The sequence below is a fragment of the Micromys minutus genome (genome assembly GCF_963924665.1).
Source record: "Micromys minutus genome assembly, chromosome: 25".
In the NCBI taxonomy this organism is placed as follows: domain Eukaryota; kingdom Metazoa; phylum Chordata; class Mammalia; order Rodentia; family Muridae; genus Micromys; species Micromys minutus.
Window position 1 is genome coordinate 15,548,978 of NC_137960.1, and position 19,840 is coordinate 15,568,817.

Consider the following 19,840-nt stretch of genomic DNA (forward strand, 5'->3'; position numbering starts at 1 on the left):
ACGGTACCCTTTACAGAACCAGACAAGTGTTCCAAAGGCACCAAAACCGTGACACTGACCTTTGTGGCTGCATCAACATTGGCTTCCCTCTGCAGCAGCTCAGAGACCACTTCCACGTGGCCTTCTTTAGAAGCAAGATGGAGTGCATTCAACCCATTCTGATGGCAAGAGAGAGGAGAGTGAACTGAAAACAGGGTTCTCAACAGTCCGCAGCCCACCACATGCTCCTCAGTTAACCCCCTTCCTGTGCACCCCCCCATGTGTGTGCAGCATGGGAATTAGGGGCAGAAATAAAATGTGAAAACTATGGGAGGGTGGCCCACTACTATCAGCCTTTAGTCACTGCATGGCATCCCTTTGACTGAGACTAATCAGACAGCGTTGGGTGGGCAAAATTTCACAACATTAAACTTCCTGACATGTAGAGAAAGATCCTGCTGTACTGGCTGGTTTTGTGTCAACTTGGCATAAGCTGGAGTTATCACAGAGAAAGGAGCCTCAGTTGGGGAAATGCCTCCATGAAATCCAGCTGTAAGGCATTTTCTCAACTATTGATCAAGGGGGGAGGGCCCAGCCCACTGTGGGTGGTGCCATCCCTGGGCTGGTAGACCTGGGTTCTATAAGAAAGCAGGCTGAGCCAGGCTTGGGAAGCAAGCCAGTAAGTGACATCCCTCCATGGCCTCTGCATCAGCTCCTGCTTCCTGACCTGCTTGAGTTCCAGTCCTGACTTCCTCTGGTGATGAACAGCAATGTGGAAGTGTAAGCTGAGTAAACCCTTTCCTCCCCAACTTGCTTCTTGGTCATGATGTGTAGGAATAGGAACCCTGACTAAGACACCTGCCAATAGCTAATGCTGGCTTTAACTTACGACTTTTAATGAAAATACCACACCAGAACAATAACCACAACTGACCTGGTTACAGATATTGACGTCCACTCCATTTTTGATGTAGTCAAGGGCCTTTTCCAGGTGCCCCGCCCGAGCTGCTCTCAAGTAACTTGCATTGGCATCAGACTAAAAAGAAAGAAGAAAAAGCATCGTGGTGACAAAGCTGGCTAATGTACCTGTGTGTGCACAGGTACCTGGCCAATGGTACAAGACGAGAGGAAAGCACTGGACTGTTTTATATGGAAACACTAAAACATTTTTCTAATAAGTCAAGAGGAATAGGGCCCAGAAATTAAGAGCATTGGCTGTTCTTGCAGAGGACTCAGGTTTGATTCCCAGCACCCACAAGGTGGCTTCACTACCATCTGTAACAGTTTTATGGGACCAATGCTTTCTTCCGGCCTCTATGGGTGCCAGGCACACATGGAACATATAAACATAATGATGTACAGGCCAACTGTCACACACACTCATAAAAAATGTTCCAAGCACACTAATTTATTCCTTTTGAGATATCCCAGGTTATTCTGCATGGAGATCAATAATTTCTCACAAAATGTGGCCACCTTACATTAATATGCAATCTCTGGGAAAACTGCCCCATCATCACATCATGAAGACCCAGCCGCTCTGTACCAGAAGGTCACCACCGATTCCATATTCACAGATTCACTGCAGCCAGTCTTCCCAGAGCGAGATGCACATTTCCTGTTCTCATACCTGCCTCAGCGGGCTGCTGAGCTTTCAGTTGCTAACTTCCCGCTAAGGTGCTTATGGGACCCTAACTAGTGTTAAGGGTGGGACCCCATCTGGTGTTAAGGGCATGTTTTTTTTTTTTCCATATAGAATTCATGCAGCCGAGACATGGGTTTTCTATATGTTTTCAAGCTAAGTTGAGGCCACAGCCTGGAGAACTCTCCCAGGAGCAGCATCCAATATCTAAACAAACCCCAAACGAGATGTACAGGTCACACTCTTAAAATCTGTATCTATGAGTGCTACTCATTTCTAACACAATGGTGGAAAGAAATCACGGCAAAGATGGGCCTTTAAAATGCAGGAGGGAGCCTGTTGGGTGGATCACAAGCAGATTAGGACAGAGCAGGTTTTTCTAAAACTGTATCCAGAAACATCTCCCCACCAGTTCGAGACACAACTATACAGGAAAAGGCTTCTAAGAAGACTATGTCTTCTAACCGCATAGGGACCATCTCCTTCAATGGCTCTTGTCAAATATCTCTCCACTTGTGAAGCCTGGATAAGGTCCTGGGGGCTCCCAGCAAACACATTCATTCTACCTAGTGCTGGGTGCTCATGACACAAAAGCATAGGTTTTAAAATGCTCATCCTTTCCCCACACAGAACCATAAGCTCCTCCAAAACAAGCAGGGGCAGATTAGGAACCATGAGTTGGGTAGGCCACCAAGATGGCGGTTTTTCAGGAGCATCCATTCAAGACGGCACTGTACCCAAGATGAAGGGAGTTTCTCCCAATCGAAGGGTCATTAGTTCTATGGCATAAATAAGTGAGATTGATTTGTTAGGAACCTCCCAAAGAGAGGCCACCCCGCCCCCCAGATCCCCATCACCCTTCCCTATGTCACAGTAAGCCTCGCTCTGGGGGAATGTCCCTTATATGCCATCTTCTTAGATGCTACACCACTAGTAACATTTTGATTTGAGTGGCCCTCCTGTGGGGCCCACTCTGTTCACTGTCCAAATGCACACTGCCTTTGGTGCCCTGTGCCACATGTTTAGTTTGTGATGACTAAACATGTTCCCAGAACTGCCATCTGTCCAGAGGGTTATACCCTCTCAGAAAAAGCAGCTGCCAATACATAAAACTTCTTAAGTTGGTGTCAATCCTGGGCCCTCTTGGGTGGCCATATGCAAGAATAAGACCCTATATGTAATGATCATCTTTCTATTTCCTTTTAACTAACAGTAACCTGGACATACAGGTGCCTCTAAAGGTTTTGTAACTGAATCAATAAATAACATACATTATATAGAAAAAGTTAATAATCAACTTTATTTTTAGAACAGTAGGAGAGGCTTCTTTGGCAATAACAGCCGCAGCCACCCAATTTGGCTCGAGACAAGATAAATACCAGAAATGAAACATTGTGATGGAGTCAGGACATTTGGAGTACTATCAGAAGGTTGATATTGCTATGAAGAGATACCATGACCATAGCAACTCCTATAAAGGAATACATTTCATTCGGGTTAGCTTACAGTTTCAGAGGTTCAGTCCATTATCATCATGGTGGGAAGCATGGCAGCATGTAGGCAGACATGGTGCTGGAGGAGCTGAGAGTTCTACATCCAGATCCACAGGCAGCAAGGAGAAGACAGTGAGCCACACTGGGGATAGCTTGAGCGTATATGACCTCAAAGCTCATACCCACAGTGACACATTTCCTCCAACAAGACCACACCTCCTAATAGTGCTACTTCCTACGGCCAAGCATTCAAACACATGAGTCTATGGGGGCCATTTCTATTAAACCACCACAGTTGGCTTCTTCGATGATGAGTGGAAGTTAGGAATTAATATTCTCCTTTTAATTGTCACATGCTGGGCTGGCTACTATGATGTCAACTTATTACCCAAAAGAGTTATCTGAAAGGAGGAACTCTTAATTGAGTAAATGCTTTCATAAGAGTTGGCTGTAAGGCATTTCTCAATTAGTGACCAATGTGGGCAGGCCAAGCCCACTGTGTGTGGAGCCATCCTTGGACTGGTGGTCCTGGATTCTATAAGTAATCAGGCTGAGCAAGCCATGGGAAGCAAGCCAGTAAGCAGCGCCCTTCCATGACCTCTGCATCAGCTCCTGCCTCCAGGTTCCTGCCCTGCTTGAGTTCCTGCTCTAGCTTCCTCCAATGAAGAACTATGGTCTGAATAAGCCCTTTCCTCCATGACTTGCTTTCCCAAGTCATGGTGTTTCATTGCAACAATATAAGCCCTAAGACACATACATGTCGACCCCGCTCATCCCAAGATATATGGATCTGTCCTCTTCTTCCACATATATGGACTTCTTCTGTAACTGAGAATCAAGAATACTTAAAAAAAAAAAAGAGGCCTATACAGGTATATAAGGGTGGGATTGCTTATTTATTCTGCGGCTTGTCTTTATTCTTAAATAGTACTATATAGTAACTACTTTCATTGAATTTACTTGATACTAATTAGTTTGCTACTAAAATAAAATAAACTCAGATTTTGCATTAAGCATATAAGCCATTTACAAAGGAGAAGGGGAAGGGGGAGGGGGGAGTGGCAGGGGGAGGGGAAAGGAAGGAGGAGGAAGAGAATGCATGTATTATTCCCATCAGTTAAACAATTCACAGGGATTCAAGGAACAAACCTCCATGTGTAAGGGGCTCTTCCTACTGTGGGAAGGCAGGCCTTTTAAGGTCAGACAGAGCCAGCTGAGCAAGGATGGCTTGATGTACAATAACCTCTGACCCTTGTGTCTGCCTGATGGCTGACCAGTGAGTGTGGATGGAAAGGCTGTGCTGTTGGGCTGACACAGGAAGGCCATCAGTCGACCTGCACATCTCGGCTGCCAGTGGCAGGAACTGTGAGCTATGCGTTTGCATTCTGACTTGGGTCTCTAAAAACTGCAGCTCAGGAGGCTAAAAGGAGATGTGATAATTCAAGGAAAAGAGCCTCTGAACTCATTCCAGATTTTAAAAAAAGATCTGGCAATTCTGTACGTGGCCCATTTTCCTTAAAAAAAATAAAAGTCTTCCCAAGATTTTAAAGCAAAACACAGCAACACACATACAAGTTTGAAATGACTCTTTTAATCCTGGATTCCTTTGGTTTTAACCTGAGGTGTGGATTCTCATGAGACTTGAAAGAGTTACCACCCATTTTCCTTTAGATAACGCTCGTGGTTAAGCTCTGTTTGAGGGTTTTTCACTGTGTGTGCTGGATAGTGGTTGTGGGTTTGGCATGTCATGATTTTCTAATGTAAAATGTACTTACACTGCATTTATGTGACATTAGTGGTAAGTAGTCTATCTGGTGCACGTGGATGCTATACATGGGTTCTATGCAAATACTATACCATTTTATATAAGGGACGTGAGGACCAAGGACCTTGGAAGAGGTGGGGTGGGTATCTTGGAGACAATGCCCTTTGGACACCATGAGAGGGTCCTTCATGATGCATATGTATAATGCAATTTACACTTTGTTTTATGTCTCTCCAGAGGCTAGGCTTTTGTTTGCTAGTGAAGAAAATTATACTGTATGGATGACATGCTCTTTAGTAGGGCTGGTGAGACAATTTGGTAGGTTTGCAACCAAGCCTGACAACATGAGTTCGATACCAACTCCTGGCAGTTGTTGTCCCGACAACCACACATACACATCAGCAGGTGCGTCCCAACCTCAAATAAACAAATATATAATAAAACCCTCCCAGTGCACACCTTCCAACTTCTTCTTTCACTGAGATGCCCTGGTACTGACCCCGGTTCTTTGAGTCAGCTCTTTCACAGCCTCGAAACATCAGGAGGCTCAGGAATGGACAACAGTTATCTTCACCCTCAAGACTGTCACAGGAGAGCAACCAGCTTGGAGGGGATGGCTAATGAGGGGGAGAAGCCAGAACAAGAAACAAAGACAGCCCTGAAGAAAAATACTCAGGACATTGGCTTAGTTAAGTTCAAGGAGTGTCTCATTTTCCCCTTCCTAACCATCTGAGAGTGACTCAGTATATCATCCTACCCCACATATGTAGTGAGCACCAATTGCATGGGGGCTGCTACGCCACTACTTGGCGTGTACAATGGAGGATACATTTGCCTTCATCTTGGTACCTTTTGTTCTTTTCCAAATCACTTGTTTAGGCAGCAGGGTAGAACAGCTGGCCCTGAACTTGACACCTCGGCCTGATAAACCAACCAATCATATGCCGAAAATATTGTAAATTGGAAAGGATCTATGTAGCCTACCATACATCCTGGGTTTAGCAGGATGGTATCCTAGCAACACAGTATCCTAGCAACACAGTGTCCTGGAGAATTCCCAGTGGTTCACCCTTGTGATCAAGTGGCTGAGTGGGACCTGTGGTTTATTGCTATTGTGTTTTTTAAGAAAGTGCTATAGTGCAAGTGGCTAGCCCAGAATAAGACCCAAGTTAAACATGGTAGCAATCATTTTTGCTGATTGTAGGTAGCTTTTGGCAGCCTCATAGACATGGAAAATGACACTAAGTTATTAAGTCTGGATCCTCTGTCATGCCTATGTATTATTGTTTTCTTAACATTAAGAAGCTCCATGACACTCCATTGTAGGCTTGCTATCCCTTTTAAACTCTTGTCTCCTCATATAACCAGGCTTGCTCCTTCCTTCCTTCTTCCTTCCTCCCTCTTTCTTCCTTCTTTTCTTTCTCTTTCTTTCTTTCTTTCTTTCTTTCTTTCTTTCTTTCTTTCTTTCTTTCTTTCTTTCTTTCTTTCTTTCTTTCTCTCCCTCTTTCTTTCCTCCAAATCTTGATTATCTGATCTGAGCAATGCCCCGTCACATGTTGTATTTAAACAGGCATCTAAAGATGGCAGCTCACAATACCCATGGAGGGAATCCAGGCAGAAAGGGAAAGTCAGGTCTCCTTCAGCGCTTGCTACACAGGTGAGAACACTGCTCATAGAGACGGGAATCAGAGCTGAATGCAAACAGGCAGGCAGCACTGGATTCCCTTCAGCTGCCCAAAGGAACAATGTGAAGCTGAAAAAAATCTCTTTTGACATAGTGTAAGATCTTGTTTCCTTGGGCCTCCTTTCGGACAGGAAAGGAATAAGGTGTCTCTTGTCAAGGAACTGGCTGCAGGGGCAGAAACACACATTAGTATGGATTAGTCAGGCCTTCTTGCCTACACCAGGATATTGGCAGTATTTAGTATAGTCCAGTGGCTGCAAAGAATGACAGTTTGCTGAGTGACAGTCTCAGTAGTGACACTTCATACCACTGATGATATGCAAAGCACCTTGCAAGTGGTCATGTTAATTCGGTTACATCATCGCAGACTCCTGTGATATGTGCTACTTGTGTAAGCACTTCATAATTGACCCAATTCTTGTAATGCTTCCATACGGTGCTAACGAAGGCAGAGTGGTGTCCCCCACAGGACTCGTGTCCACTGTGTTCTCAGCATGTCACCTTATTGGGAAGAAGGAACCTTGAAGATTTGTGGGGTTTGATAAGGACTCATTCAGAAGAGTTCGAAATCTTATTAGCATCTTTATATGGTGGGAACACACACTGAAGAGCAAGAGGCCGCTGTTCAACGAAAGAGGCAGAAAGGAGAGCCACCAGCAGTCCCCAGGAGAGCACCTCTCCTAACAACCCTCTGGATAGGCATAACCATGCTGGGCCCTTGGTTTCAAATAGTTTTGACTATCTGTGCCTCTGTTTTGGGCCCTTGAGCCCCCAGACCTTTGGGAGAACAAAGCCCTGTTAGTTTAAGCCACTGGGCTTGAAAAAAATTTTTTACTTTGTCCATCCTAGAAGATAAGCCCAGTAGGTTGAATGACTATCCCCACCTTGCAGAGGCACACAGGGTAACCTCTCATGGATCACAGTGTATCAATGAGGGATCAAAACCATCTAGCATTCTCATACTGGATTTAGGCTGTAGATCATTATTCTAAAAGTGGGCTTCAACTCTGCCAGCTAATTATGAACTGTGTGTGGTGGTGGTCCATGTCCATAATCTCAGCACTCTGGGGGTTCAGATCCGAGGAATGCTCCAAGTTTGAGTTAAGCCAAGGCTACAGAGAGAGACCTTCTCACAGAAAACCAAAAACCAAAACCAAAATAAAACAAAGAAACCAAACTAAACCAAACCAAACAAAACAAAAAACCCAAAAAGCAAAAACACCCTCAACAAAACAAAACGAAACAAACAAAGCAAATGTAACAACATAACTGATTTGAAAGTACTAAGTGGGAGCCCATATTTCTTGGAAATGGATCTTGGTGATTTTAAAAAAAAGATTTATTTATTTTATATATGTGAGTATGCCGTCATTGTCTTCAGATACATCAGAAATGTGTGTTGGATCCCATTACAGATGGTTGTGAGCCACTGTGGTTTCTGGGAATTGAACTCAGGACCTCTGGACGAGGAGTCAGTGCTCTTAGTCACTGAGCCATTTTTATTTAGCATATCTGCTAATGCTGACATAGCCAAGACCTGAGTTACCTTCTGCTCTGCCAAGCCAAGGAGAGTTAGAAAATAAATGCTTGCCTCTAGGAATGCTCATCTTCTGCATGCATATATGAATTTTTATCTCACATTGGTAGTGAGAGAGATTCTCAAGAGCTATCATTCTCAGGAGGAGACTGTTTTCCCTTTTGTCTTATGTAAAATGGAGACAGGCAGGCTCTTCCTGTATTTTTCTCTTTAACAAGTTTATCTCCTGTTCACTTTGCCATTTGCTATTCAGTACAGGTACTGTGGGGTTTCCCAGCATATCCTAGGGACCTCAGACCTATTCTAGGCTTTGTCCCCTTCATTGTGTTCATGCAACTACATGGTTCTTGCCTCCATGTAATGTCTAACCTCTGCAGTTCTTCAAAAGGCTGATTCTTTTTGTTGTTGTTGTTTTCCCAAAGTCTGGACCTTTTCTGGAGCTGAAAAAAAAAACCCAACTCCTTCCTATCCTCCATTCAGTCTGCTGCTTGGCTAGTCAGGCTGTTGATATAGGAACAACCAACCAACCAACCAATTAACAAACCAACCAGCCAATCAATCAAACAACAACCTACTAAACAACCAACCAACAAGCCAACCAATCAGCTAACCAACCAATCAGCCAACCAACAAACCAATCAACCAATAAACCAATCAACTAGCCAGCCACCCAAACAACCAACCATCCAACCAAACAACCAATCAACAAACCAACCAACCAACCAACCGCCTACCAACCAATCAACAACCTACAAACCAATCAACCAAAAAACCAACCAACCAACCAACAAACCAACCAATCAACCAACTAATCAACCTAACAACCAATCAACCGGAAAACCAGCCAACAAATCAACCAACCAATCAATAAAACACCAGGTGAAATAATTGAATTTGTCAGAAGTGGGGAACAATTTTCACACATTTTCAGGACATCTCTTCTAGTTTTTAGTAAGTCATACAGAGACAATAGCTACACTTTACTGAGGGCCTTCTGTGACAGGGACATCATGAAGCACTTTTTATATATTCCTACAATATGTTATTAATTCTATTTTCACTGCTACCAGCCATTCTGCTTTAAAATGTAAAATATGTATGTATTTAATGTATGTCTGTATGATGTATATTTGGGGGCATTAGAGGGTGTGAATGTAAGGTCAGAGGACCCATTTGTAGAGTTGTTTCTCTCCTTCCAGGTTTACATAGGTTCTGGGAATTGAACTCAGTTCATCACTGAGCTACCTTGCTGATTTGCCAGTCATCTCTTACATATTTAACCAAGAAAGGAATCTTTCCCACAGAAGCAGAAGATTCACAAGTTGAGTATCTTATCCAAGGAAACACAGCCAATAAGCAATTGGCAAGAACCGAAAGAACCGATCACCAGCCCACACTGTATACATCAGTGGCTTTCAAACTGGGATCTCCATGGTTCTGAGATTGGGAACTCTGCACCTTGATGGAGGTCAGGGGGAATCAAAGCTCGGTAAGACATTCTACATGCCCACCAACCTCAATCCAAGGGCATGTGCTTATATCTGCTTTGACATTGGTGTTGGAGGGTACATTTCCTTTGACAAAAGCTCTCTGTTTCTAACTCAGCATCTCTCATGTATGCCTTCTAACTCAGTGCGTCTTTCCATTCAATGAAATAATTCCAAAGGTCCTTATATTTCCAATCTGAGATAAGACAGGGTCACTTTTCTTGAAGGCACCCTAGATAATTATCATTCCTGGACTGGCCCTTACAGACTCCTAACACTGAAGCCTCATCCACAACCATCTGTCTCCTAACAGTGCACGTCAGTCTGCTGCACACCCCCTGCACAAGGGGGTTCTCCAGCAGAATCACAAATGAAAGCCTCGGTCCAGCTCAAAGACCCCACATTTGTTATTTCCGATAAACACTAGATTAGATTCCTTGCTTTCCCTGGACCCCTACAGTATTTTCTCTGTTCTACTTAAGTAAGTACGAGCTGCTGTCCCATGAGCGGAGAGGCTGCAATCTTGTTGAAAATTGTCCTCTAGCGTGAGGGTGCTGTCAGACAGAAATGAGAATTCACAAATAAGTCTGCAGTGATAAGTCAAAAAAGACCTGTTCCCACAATAGACCTGTTCCCACAACAGACCTATTTCCGAAACTCGTACATGCAACTGGAGAAACCAGAGGAGCAAGCAGAACATTGGAGTGATGTTCGGTTGGTGAAGAGATAAAAGAAAGGAAGATTACTTAGGTTCCAGAAGTAGAAAGGACAATTTCTCTGGAAAAGAAGAAGCCCTCAGAGAGATGAGAAGCAAAGGGGGGTGCAAGGAAGTGCCCCAGTGTCCGAGACAGCAGATGTAACGTCATCTCGGAGCTAGAAAGTAGTTCTGGGCTGGTTCTGTTCTGAGGAGAGTTAGCATGTAGCCTGTGAATTATCCTAGTTAACAGTATAAAAAACCCAAGGCATACTGCCAACATTCCTCCTCTCTCTCTCTCACACACACACACACGCACATTTCCTACCCTACCCCAGAGATGGAGACCCCATTTTTCTGAGCTAAGATGCTCTGACAAAGATAGCTTAGTTGAGTGTAATGCCCATCCTAGGACAAGAGCCTCTGAATCAGTTAATCATTCAAATACTGCCTTGTCAATATTCACAGGAGACATAGAATCAACTCTAGTGTCCATCAGTGGAGAAACAGATTAAAGAAACATGGTACGTATACACAGTGGGATCCTACTCAGCCGTGAAAACCTGCAGTGTAGGAGTGTAGGTGAATCTGGGAGACGTTAAATGAAATATGACAGGCGGAGAAAGATTCATGCCACATGGCCTCACTCACGTGTGGATTTATTTGAAGCTGATCTTATAGGGGTTGGAAGTAAAGCACTGGTTAGAAGGAGGGGGAGAGTGGGGGGATTGGACATAATCAGCAAGGCTAACCGACAGTGCCACATGGCAGTTAGAAAGAGTACATTCTGCTGAGCTGCTGAACAGACAGGGGACTGCCGCTCACACTGAACTGTGTGTCCAGAAGGCTGAAGGAGAGGACAGGTGTGTTTTCACCACAGAGGAAAATGAATGTTTAAGACGGTCCCTAGAACAGTGACCTTAACAAAGCATTGAACAAGGACCATGTACACGCAGACCTTAGACAAAGGTATAAAACTGTGTGCCTCCCAGAAAATGAAATAAAATTATGGTTATGTGTGCTAACATGAGCTGCAGAGCTGAGAGACAGCACCTCAGTGTTAGAGCAAGGACTGAGAGGGGCATTTTGGAGGTGTTCTCAATACATGTAGAGGAATGTGGTGCACACTTCTAATCTCAGTACTTGGCTCTGGTCAAAGCATATACATGCATATGTGTTCTCCCTCTTGTGTGTGCACATGTGTGCACACACACACACACAGAGGGAGGGAGGGAGGGAGGGAGAGAGGAAGGGAGGGAGGGAAACAGGGAGAGAAGGAAGGAGGGAGGGAGGGAGGGAGGAAGGGAGGGAGAGAGAGAGAGGTATTAAATCTTAAGCCTCAAATAAATATTTAGCTTTTAAATTATTTCAAGTTTCACATGTTCCCACTTTCCTTTACTCTTTTACCACCCACTTTCCAAAGACAAAATGTATATCAAGACACTAAAGATACGGGCCTTTCTAAAAGAGCCAAACTTCATTGATGAATAAAGTAACAGATGTATAGATTGTTCGTGTTCGAGAAAAGCCTTATAGAGTAAGGCAGCCTGCTTAGGAAAACTTCCGAAGTCATTTACTGTATAGACTAATGGTATGTCCTTCACCAAAGGTAAGCTGAGTGCCTTGAGAGATTGTCCTGCCATTGAGGCTCTGGGGTCAGGTGTGGTCAGCTTTCCTTGCCAAGCATGTCAAACAAAGAATGCTGCACATAACCTCACACAATACAGCCTGTGATCTTTCAGGCCTAGCACTTGGGAGTCTTGAAGCATGATGCTTGGAAATTCAAGGCTGGCTTGGGTTAAATGATGAGGTCTAAGGCTCAAAAGAACAAAGATAACGCCAACATTAAATGGTTATTTACTCCCCCACCCCTACAAGACTGGAGCTGAGTTACACACTGGAACACAAGCAGACACTGCGACCATTCAGAGTCTCCAGAGGCTGGAGTGTAAAACATTCTATGATATTTTCCAGATTATCTCCCCCAGTGGTCTTAACTTCCACTAAGTCCAAAAGAATGCCAACAGTTGCGCAATCTCCAACAATGTCACTCAAGTGTGACATTCATGCTGCAACATGCTGCCTGCCAATCAAGCCCTGGTCTTGCAGTGCCTTGCTGGCCTTTCTAGTTGCTGCCAAACTCTCAAGGGTAACTTACCTGCAGGTAGGACAATTCTTTGTAAGGCATGTGTTTGGAAGTGGGATGCAGGCCTTCAATACAAGAGAACCTTTAAAGCGTCGTCACATGGCCAGGGCATGATGAAACCTTGAATGACCAGAGTTGGTTTGCTCTGTCTAATTGCTGTCTAGTAACTGGAAACAGGCCAGTACTTTCTACCCATCAATCAGTCAGAAGAGGAAGGGAAGGAAGTGGGTAGTTAATGAGTATGGGCAATGCTAGCAAAGGCTATCTATGTGAGCAATCATTGTTGTCAAGTCAACACATATCCAAAGCTGCATCCGTGCATTTGTGTGATAGCCAAACAGCTACCTGTCAGCTAGGATTCTGCCTGGAAGTAACCTCAGTTCTTCCCTAAAATGAGGCCACTGTCTCCTAACACATTAGGCTTGGCTACTATCTCAGCCAGGGCTGGCCCCACTGTTGTGCATTTCAAACATGCTGAGCATCTGTGCAGAGGACCTCCTCTCAATCCCACTGTTATCTTTAAACCTTGGAGGCAGCGGTGGGGAGCAGCTCAGAAGCACACAGGCACTGGACAGGTCTTTGTCTTTGTTTTTGCAAAGGTGGCGTTTTTAAAGAGATTGCCCATGCTGCATTCTGATAAACCCCAACTGCCCTCTGTCTACAATGATCTAGTTTACCTCAGAGGAAAGAGCCAGTATCCTAGCCCCAAGTGGGTTCTTACCTCACTTGGTATGCTGACCTCTGAGCTTTTAACTGGAGTCAGAAGAGAAATAAAAATATAGACACAATTTTAAGTTTTTACTATTGGGGTCTTGGAGGGGGTGGGTGGGGTAAAGGGAGAGTTATTTTCTAAGGTTTTCCAACATAAAGTTGATACTGGTTACAGAACAGGATGCAAGTTGGTCTTAAATTTTCTATGGCATTAAGGAGCCAAGTGTCAGCCTGGGCAGGAAGGCTCACTTCTGTAATCTTCACTCTTGAAAGACTGAGATAGGAGGAACATCCCAAGGTCAAGGTCAAGAGTACAAGGTCAAGGTCAAGAGTACATAGTGGGACCATGTCTCAAAACCAACTAATAACAACACTACACACACACGCACACACACACACACACACACACACACACACACAGAGAGAGAGAGAGAGAGAGAGAGAGAGGAGGGGGGGTTGGTTTGTTTTCATTTCAAAGGATAGAAAAAAACCAAGGAAAAAGAGTTGTGGTGCCTTAGTTCTATGAGGTCAACACACAAGCATTCATCTCCATTTATGCTAGTAGAATTTCAAAACATTGTGACTTAAAATTTCAGTTGTCCTCATGATCCAGAGGTTATAAGATGCTGAGGTGGCTTTGTGTGACACTGCAGTGGCTGTGGGAACAGTCCTCCTTGTGCTATCGGGATACTTGAGTAACATTTAGGAATTGATACAAGATGTGATCAGATGACCTGACAACTTTAGATGCAGACCCCACTCTTATGACTAATGGTGAGTTGTGAGTTTTCCAATTTATTCAAGACTGTAACAACGTTAAAGTTCTGCTGTGGCTAGGATACTGTGAAAATGGGTGTGACTACTCACTTAAGGTGTTTGTGAACCTTAACAGGAACCACTCACTTTATCCCGTTCAAGGGTATTTTTGTTACAGGACAAGCTTGTTCCTACTTGTATAAGGGTGAAGTCATACAAAAGGAATACACTAATCTTAAATCTTACACTTAGTATCTGGTCATTCTGATATGTAACCAGTTGTGTCATTAGCTAAAACATAACCACGGGCATAAAAATTATTTTTGAGAAGTATACTGGACAGATAGGCTTATCACCATACTTGCCCTTGGGCATGTTTTATCTCTTGGAACAATGAAATACAAGAGAAGTGTCTTTGGCACAGTAGAAGCATCTTCTACAGCCTTGTCAGACCTCAGGGGCCCTGGCTTGTGAACAGTGCTGGTGTCTTAGCTACTTTCCTGTTGCTGTGATAAGATACCCAGATAAAAGCCACTTAAGGAACAAAGTGTTTGCCTTGGTTTACAGTTTAAAGGTTCAGTCCATTATGGTGAATATCTTGCTTAAATCTGTCTACTTAATCCAACGCAGAATTAACTGAGAATATCTCAATTGGAGAACTACCTAGGTCAGATTGGCCTATGGATTAGATTGGTCTTTGGGGGATTGTCTTGATGGTTGAGGTTAGAGGGTCCACTGTAGGTGGTATAAAGTGGTACCGAACTGTATAAGAAAACCAGATGAGAATAAAACAGCCTGTGGGCCAGCAGGCAGCATCCTCCAGGGATGCTGTGTGTTTCTCCCTCAGAGGTAAGAATGTGTGAATAGCAAACAGGGCTGCTACCAGGTTTCTGCCTTGACTTCCCTCAACCATGGTCAGTGGCCTAGAATTTCAAGGTGGAATAAAACCTTTTCTCCCTTAAGTGCTTTTGTTTGTTTGTTTTGTTAGTTTTATTTTGCAATGAAACTAGAACCCTAGGGACATTGTAATGAACTTGAGACAGCTGGTCACACTGTATCCACTATCAGAAGGCCGAGGGAGCTGAGAATTAGTGCCCGCCCAGCTCACCCTCTCTGTTTTACTCAGCTCAGAACCACAGCCTATGGGATGGTGCCTCCCACAGTTAAGGTGGCTCTTCCCACCTTAATTGGCCTGATCTAGATAATTCCTTCACAGCTGTGCCCAGAGGCTTGTCTCCTGGCTAACCCCAGATCTCTCCAGTGACAATCCATATGAACGATTGCAGGCAGCGGAAATCCTTATCTAAACACACTCATTCAAGCAAACTCAGTGCTCTTGGTGACTGCATTTATTTCAGGGAATTTCTTTTCCCAAATGAGAAAGCAATGGAGATTGGAAGAAGACAGCAGCTAACGTTGACACAGTCCATATGCGAGGTGAATGATAGGGGTCCCAAATATTAACGTGAGACCCAGATCCTTTCCTGTCTGTCGGGAGGAACGGCAGAGCCATGGGACCCTAACCTTTCTCTTGGTCAGTCATGGTTATCATCTGATTCCCTTGTCTCTGGTTTTCCTCACATGACCATGGCCTGTTTGCCTGTGACTTAGAGGGAGCCTGCAAACTATTGGGTACAGAATCTGTGTCTCCTTGGCTACCAGGGAATGTGGCTGTCTGGGGCAACCAGGCCCTGCCATCCCCCAAGGAACGTTAGGTGTCCATCATGAAGTCTTTATTTACAATGTGGTTAGTATACTAGGTTCTTATGTACCTGCCTTGACTCAATTCACTATCGTTTACTAAAGAGTGAGTATACTAAATAGTAAATATTAAATAGTGTATTAAATATCGTTTATGAAACAGCGAGTTTAGAGCTTAAAACCAATAGATTCGATACACTAATGATTCTGTGCCAGCCAATAGCTTGTCATTACAGAACAAAAATGTAAGATCCTTTTATTTTTAAAGGACATTTTATTTCGTGAGGTAAGTAAAGGCCACTGTGCCTTGCCTTTTGTATAGCCAGAAAACTGAAGGAAAGAAAAATCAGTCAAAATGGCACTTGGGTTCCCTGGTGCTGTGATTTGAATATGAAATGTCCCCTGCAGGCTGATGTGCTTGAACACTTAGTGTCCAGCAGGCGGCACTGTTTTGTAAGGTCATGGAACCTCTGGGAGGTGGCATCCTGCTGAAGGAAGTGGGTCTCTCATTGGAGGGGTTGGCCTCCCTTCTCCTGGCTGCTTCTACACTGCAGAAATCCAGTGGTGGTCCAGTGTGTGCAGCCACCTCAGACTTAAGCCGCTTGCCTTTCCCTTCAAGGTGCTTTTAGTCACGTACTTAATCACGACAGCAGGGAAGTAACTACTTAATGCTTTTCTCCATCCTTCATGCTACAAGAATGTCTACGCTACATTACAGTGTAAATTAGTAGAATGATTTGGCTGAACGGCACTACCCCCACCCCTCCCAGCTTCCTCCTTCCCCTGTAGTCTCCACTTGGGCTCCTAATTTGGATGCACTTTCCAAATTCCACAGATCCAACCCCCCCTTCCGCAAAGAACCACCCATGTCATTTCACATATCCTAGAGAGCACAGTCACCTATCTAGGTCTAAATAGGATCTAGTCTGCAAATGAAAATTTGACAGTGATGGACAGGTCTATCTTTTAAAGAGAAAACAAAGTAGGATAGTATCATTCAATAAAAAGTTGGAGACAAATATGAATTTATTCCATGGATTAGCTAAACAATAACAGAGGCTTCGAAAATACCCCCGTACGCTACTGGACACGGAAGGCGCTCAGATTCTGCGTGGAATCAACTTCCGGTGTTCCGCATAGGGAATTACATAAACAAGTCCACTGCTTGGGACTTTTCCATTTATTTAGCATATAGTGAATAAAAATCAGGTTGAAAAGCTCAAGCCTCGGGATCCTTATTAAGTGGGAGCTCTTGGCCTCTGTCCTAAAATATTTAATCCAGGGACCAATTTAAATGTAACAACTCAAAACAGTGATAAGGTAAAAACTGGGTTAGGCAGAGAGAAAAAAACATTTTCTTGAACAGATGAACATTTTCTTGAGTTCTTTTTGAATTTTTTTTTTTTTTTTTTGTAGATCTCGGACGATTTTGCTTCTGAGTGTGGTCAGGGTTAATATTGTGAAGGAAAATACTGTGTTGCACTCCACAAATAACACTCTTTGTGGTAAAATCAGGAAATGATAGTATACTGGACCTGGATTTCTAGTTAGATAATTAAAGGCCTGGAGACCAAAGGCCAGGAGGAATTGGAGGGTGAGCCACACGGCACCGGAGGCAGGAGATTGTCAGCCGGTAAGATGAAGGCTTCTTGGACTGACCGTGCTAAACTGTGCACAGCAGCTGGTGCAGCTGGAGATTTTGGGAAACAAAACCACCACTACCACCCCTTTTTTTTCTAAGTCTGTTGAGAGGAGATTCTCAATGCCACAGTCCTTCCAATTCAAATTTTAGTAATTCCTGGGGTTGAGCATGATAATTCAGCACATATACCCAGTGTCGGATGATCAAACCAGGATGTGTATAAACTTTTCATTTCCTTGTCAGCCCATGGTTAATAAAAGTTTTTTTTTTGTTGTTGTTGTTTTGTTTTGTTTTTTTTTTAAATTCTAAGCGACAGACACCATGAGAAGAGTGTGGTTCTGCTGTTATTTCGGTGGGGATTGAACTCAGGACTCCTCCCAGCTTAGAAAAGCACCCGACTCCTGGGTTACATCCACGGCCCTCAGTGAATTCTCACTGGATGATAACGTTCTGAGCAAGGGCTATGGATAAACATGGATTCCAAGAAGTGCTAAGTGGAATCAGACAAGAGTCTGACAGAAACATGGGATGATTTAGGAATCTGAATTTATCCATCCTTCCCTTGGTTAAAATTTGAAAAGGAAACATTACCCGTTTTACACTGAACACAGTAAAAAAAGAAATGAAAGTGAATAAACAGGTATGGGATGATTAACCACTCGTTTGTTACGTCTAAGGAAAACGTATAGCTAAGGTAGCTTTTTTTATTATATATATATATATACAAAGTAAAACATTTAAGAGAAGACTTCATCCTATCCTTAAGGTAGTTTATCTTAGTTGTTGACAGTTACAAGATGGTAGGTGACTTTTGGGCTTCTGTAGTCTTAACAGGTAGATTCACTGTAAAACCTACTGGGAGTGAAGACTCACATTCAGGAGCCCGTATGAAGACAAATGGGCTAGCTCAGAACCACTCTCTCAGGTATGGCGAGTGCTTGGTCAATCCATCATTTGCTTGCTTAGGCTCTACCCATGATGCCTCCTTTCAAACCTCAACTCACAAGTGACGTCATCTTACAAGACTGGGAATTCAAACCGTAACAGATGCTCACGGCAAAGTAAAAACAGCTGTAAGGTTCGGCTCCCAGAGCTGGTACGAAGGAAACGGTGCAGAAGAGCTCCCCGATTACCATGGCCACCCACTATTTAACGTCATCTCCTACAGTCGGCATGCCAAGTTGTTTGGTTGGGACCATTAACGCACGTGAATATTACTGTCCACCCAGGGACTGAGTCTATGAGCCTGACCTAATTTGCCCAATGCTTCTTAGCAACCAAGCTGAGCAGAAAACCATCCGATGCTGACTAGGAAAGGTATCTACAGCCATATCCCTTCAGGTTACTTGTCTCGGATGGATATGTCCGTTCTCAACTATCATTCATGATAGCCAGGAATCATGGATTTAAATTTTAAATTCATTTATTTTTAAATAACCAAAGTAACTTTATTACCTGGAACCATCAGATGCACATTATGGGAAAATAACAATTATATATATATCTGAAATAAAGAAGGCAAAAAGACTGCTCTTATTTTAAGGGCATGCGAACGTCTTAAGGTCTGTCAGGAGAAGACAGACGGATGCTCATATTCTACTTGTGTTGCTGGGGCAGAATCCTGGGAGGAACACTGACCTCAAGCTGTTAATTGAAGCAGGAGGAGAGAGCCTTCCTCTTAAAGGTCTTGGGGTCCTCCCTGGGTTCCCCAACCACACTTTGGAAACAGTGTGTCTACCGCACTGTTTCTCTATGACTGGCATTGTGACATCAGATAGAACACCCCGTAAGCAAGCAACAGGAACAGCAAGGTGGGGGGGGGGGGGGGGGCTGAAGCTTAGACACAGTGCAGAGCGCTACCTTCTTCTTTCTTGCACAAGTTGGGTTTGTCTTTCTCCTTGGCAGTCCACCCCTGCTCACATAGTCCCAAAACATGAACTCTACACACGTTCCCGGGAAAGAACACTGTTTTCAGAACGTCCTCTCCAAAGCTCCTGGAAAGCCTATGAGGAGAGCTACAGTTTTCCCTTCATGGGAGCTGCCTCTGCAGAGAAACGCATGAATGCTCTTCATGGTCAGTTCCTTGCCATTGCTGTGGCCACTAATCCCACAGATGGAAACTTCCAGACTGGAACTAACAGGCTGTTTTTGGTCACTGAGGTGGACCCTTGTCTGGTAGATTTTCCTCTTTAAATTGTTTACAAATATTTAAAAGTCTAGTCTCTTATATGAGAGTGTACTCTTCAAAGATAAGGCCCTGGGAAAGTCCCCAGGCATAGCCTGAGAATTTAAAGATGAGTCTGCCATTGGGGATGGAGGGATGACCATGATAGTGCCAGAGTTTAACAATAGTTTATCTTAACAATCGCTCCGAGTGGTCTCAAAGCATGACAGGTTTATAGAAATGTGTGAATCGATAAGAGGCAAGAATAATGAGTTCAAGGCACAAAACATTGTAGAATTCTGAACTGAATTTGAAAGCACCTCCCAATTTTTGCAAAGTGGCTTTAACACTACTGATTGGCACTGGTCAAAAGTTACATATCCCTTGGCTAAAGGAAAAGCTGAACAAGCAAACAAAAAACCCCACAGTACCAACAACC

General features: G+C 43.8%; 1 protein-coding gene across 5 annotated transcripts in view; it reads right to left on the minus strand.

The window, feature by feature from the left end:
* The window catches only part of ANK3 (ankyrin 3), a gene marked incomplete at its 5' end in the record, with an annotated part of 441,504 nt that overhangs the window by 193,078 nt on the left and 228,586 nt on the right, over window positions 1-19,840 (minus strand). For all 5 annotated transcript variants that reach the window (XM_080938021.1, XM_080938020.1, XM_080938019.1 and 2 more), the window contains 2 exons: window positions 60-158; window positions 914-1,015. In XM_080938021.1, the coding sequence (XP_080794147.1) occupies window positions 60-158; window positions 914-1,015 (201 nt within the window). The remainder of the gene's footprint in view (window positions 1-59; window positions 159-913; window positions 1,016-19,840) is intronic.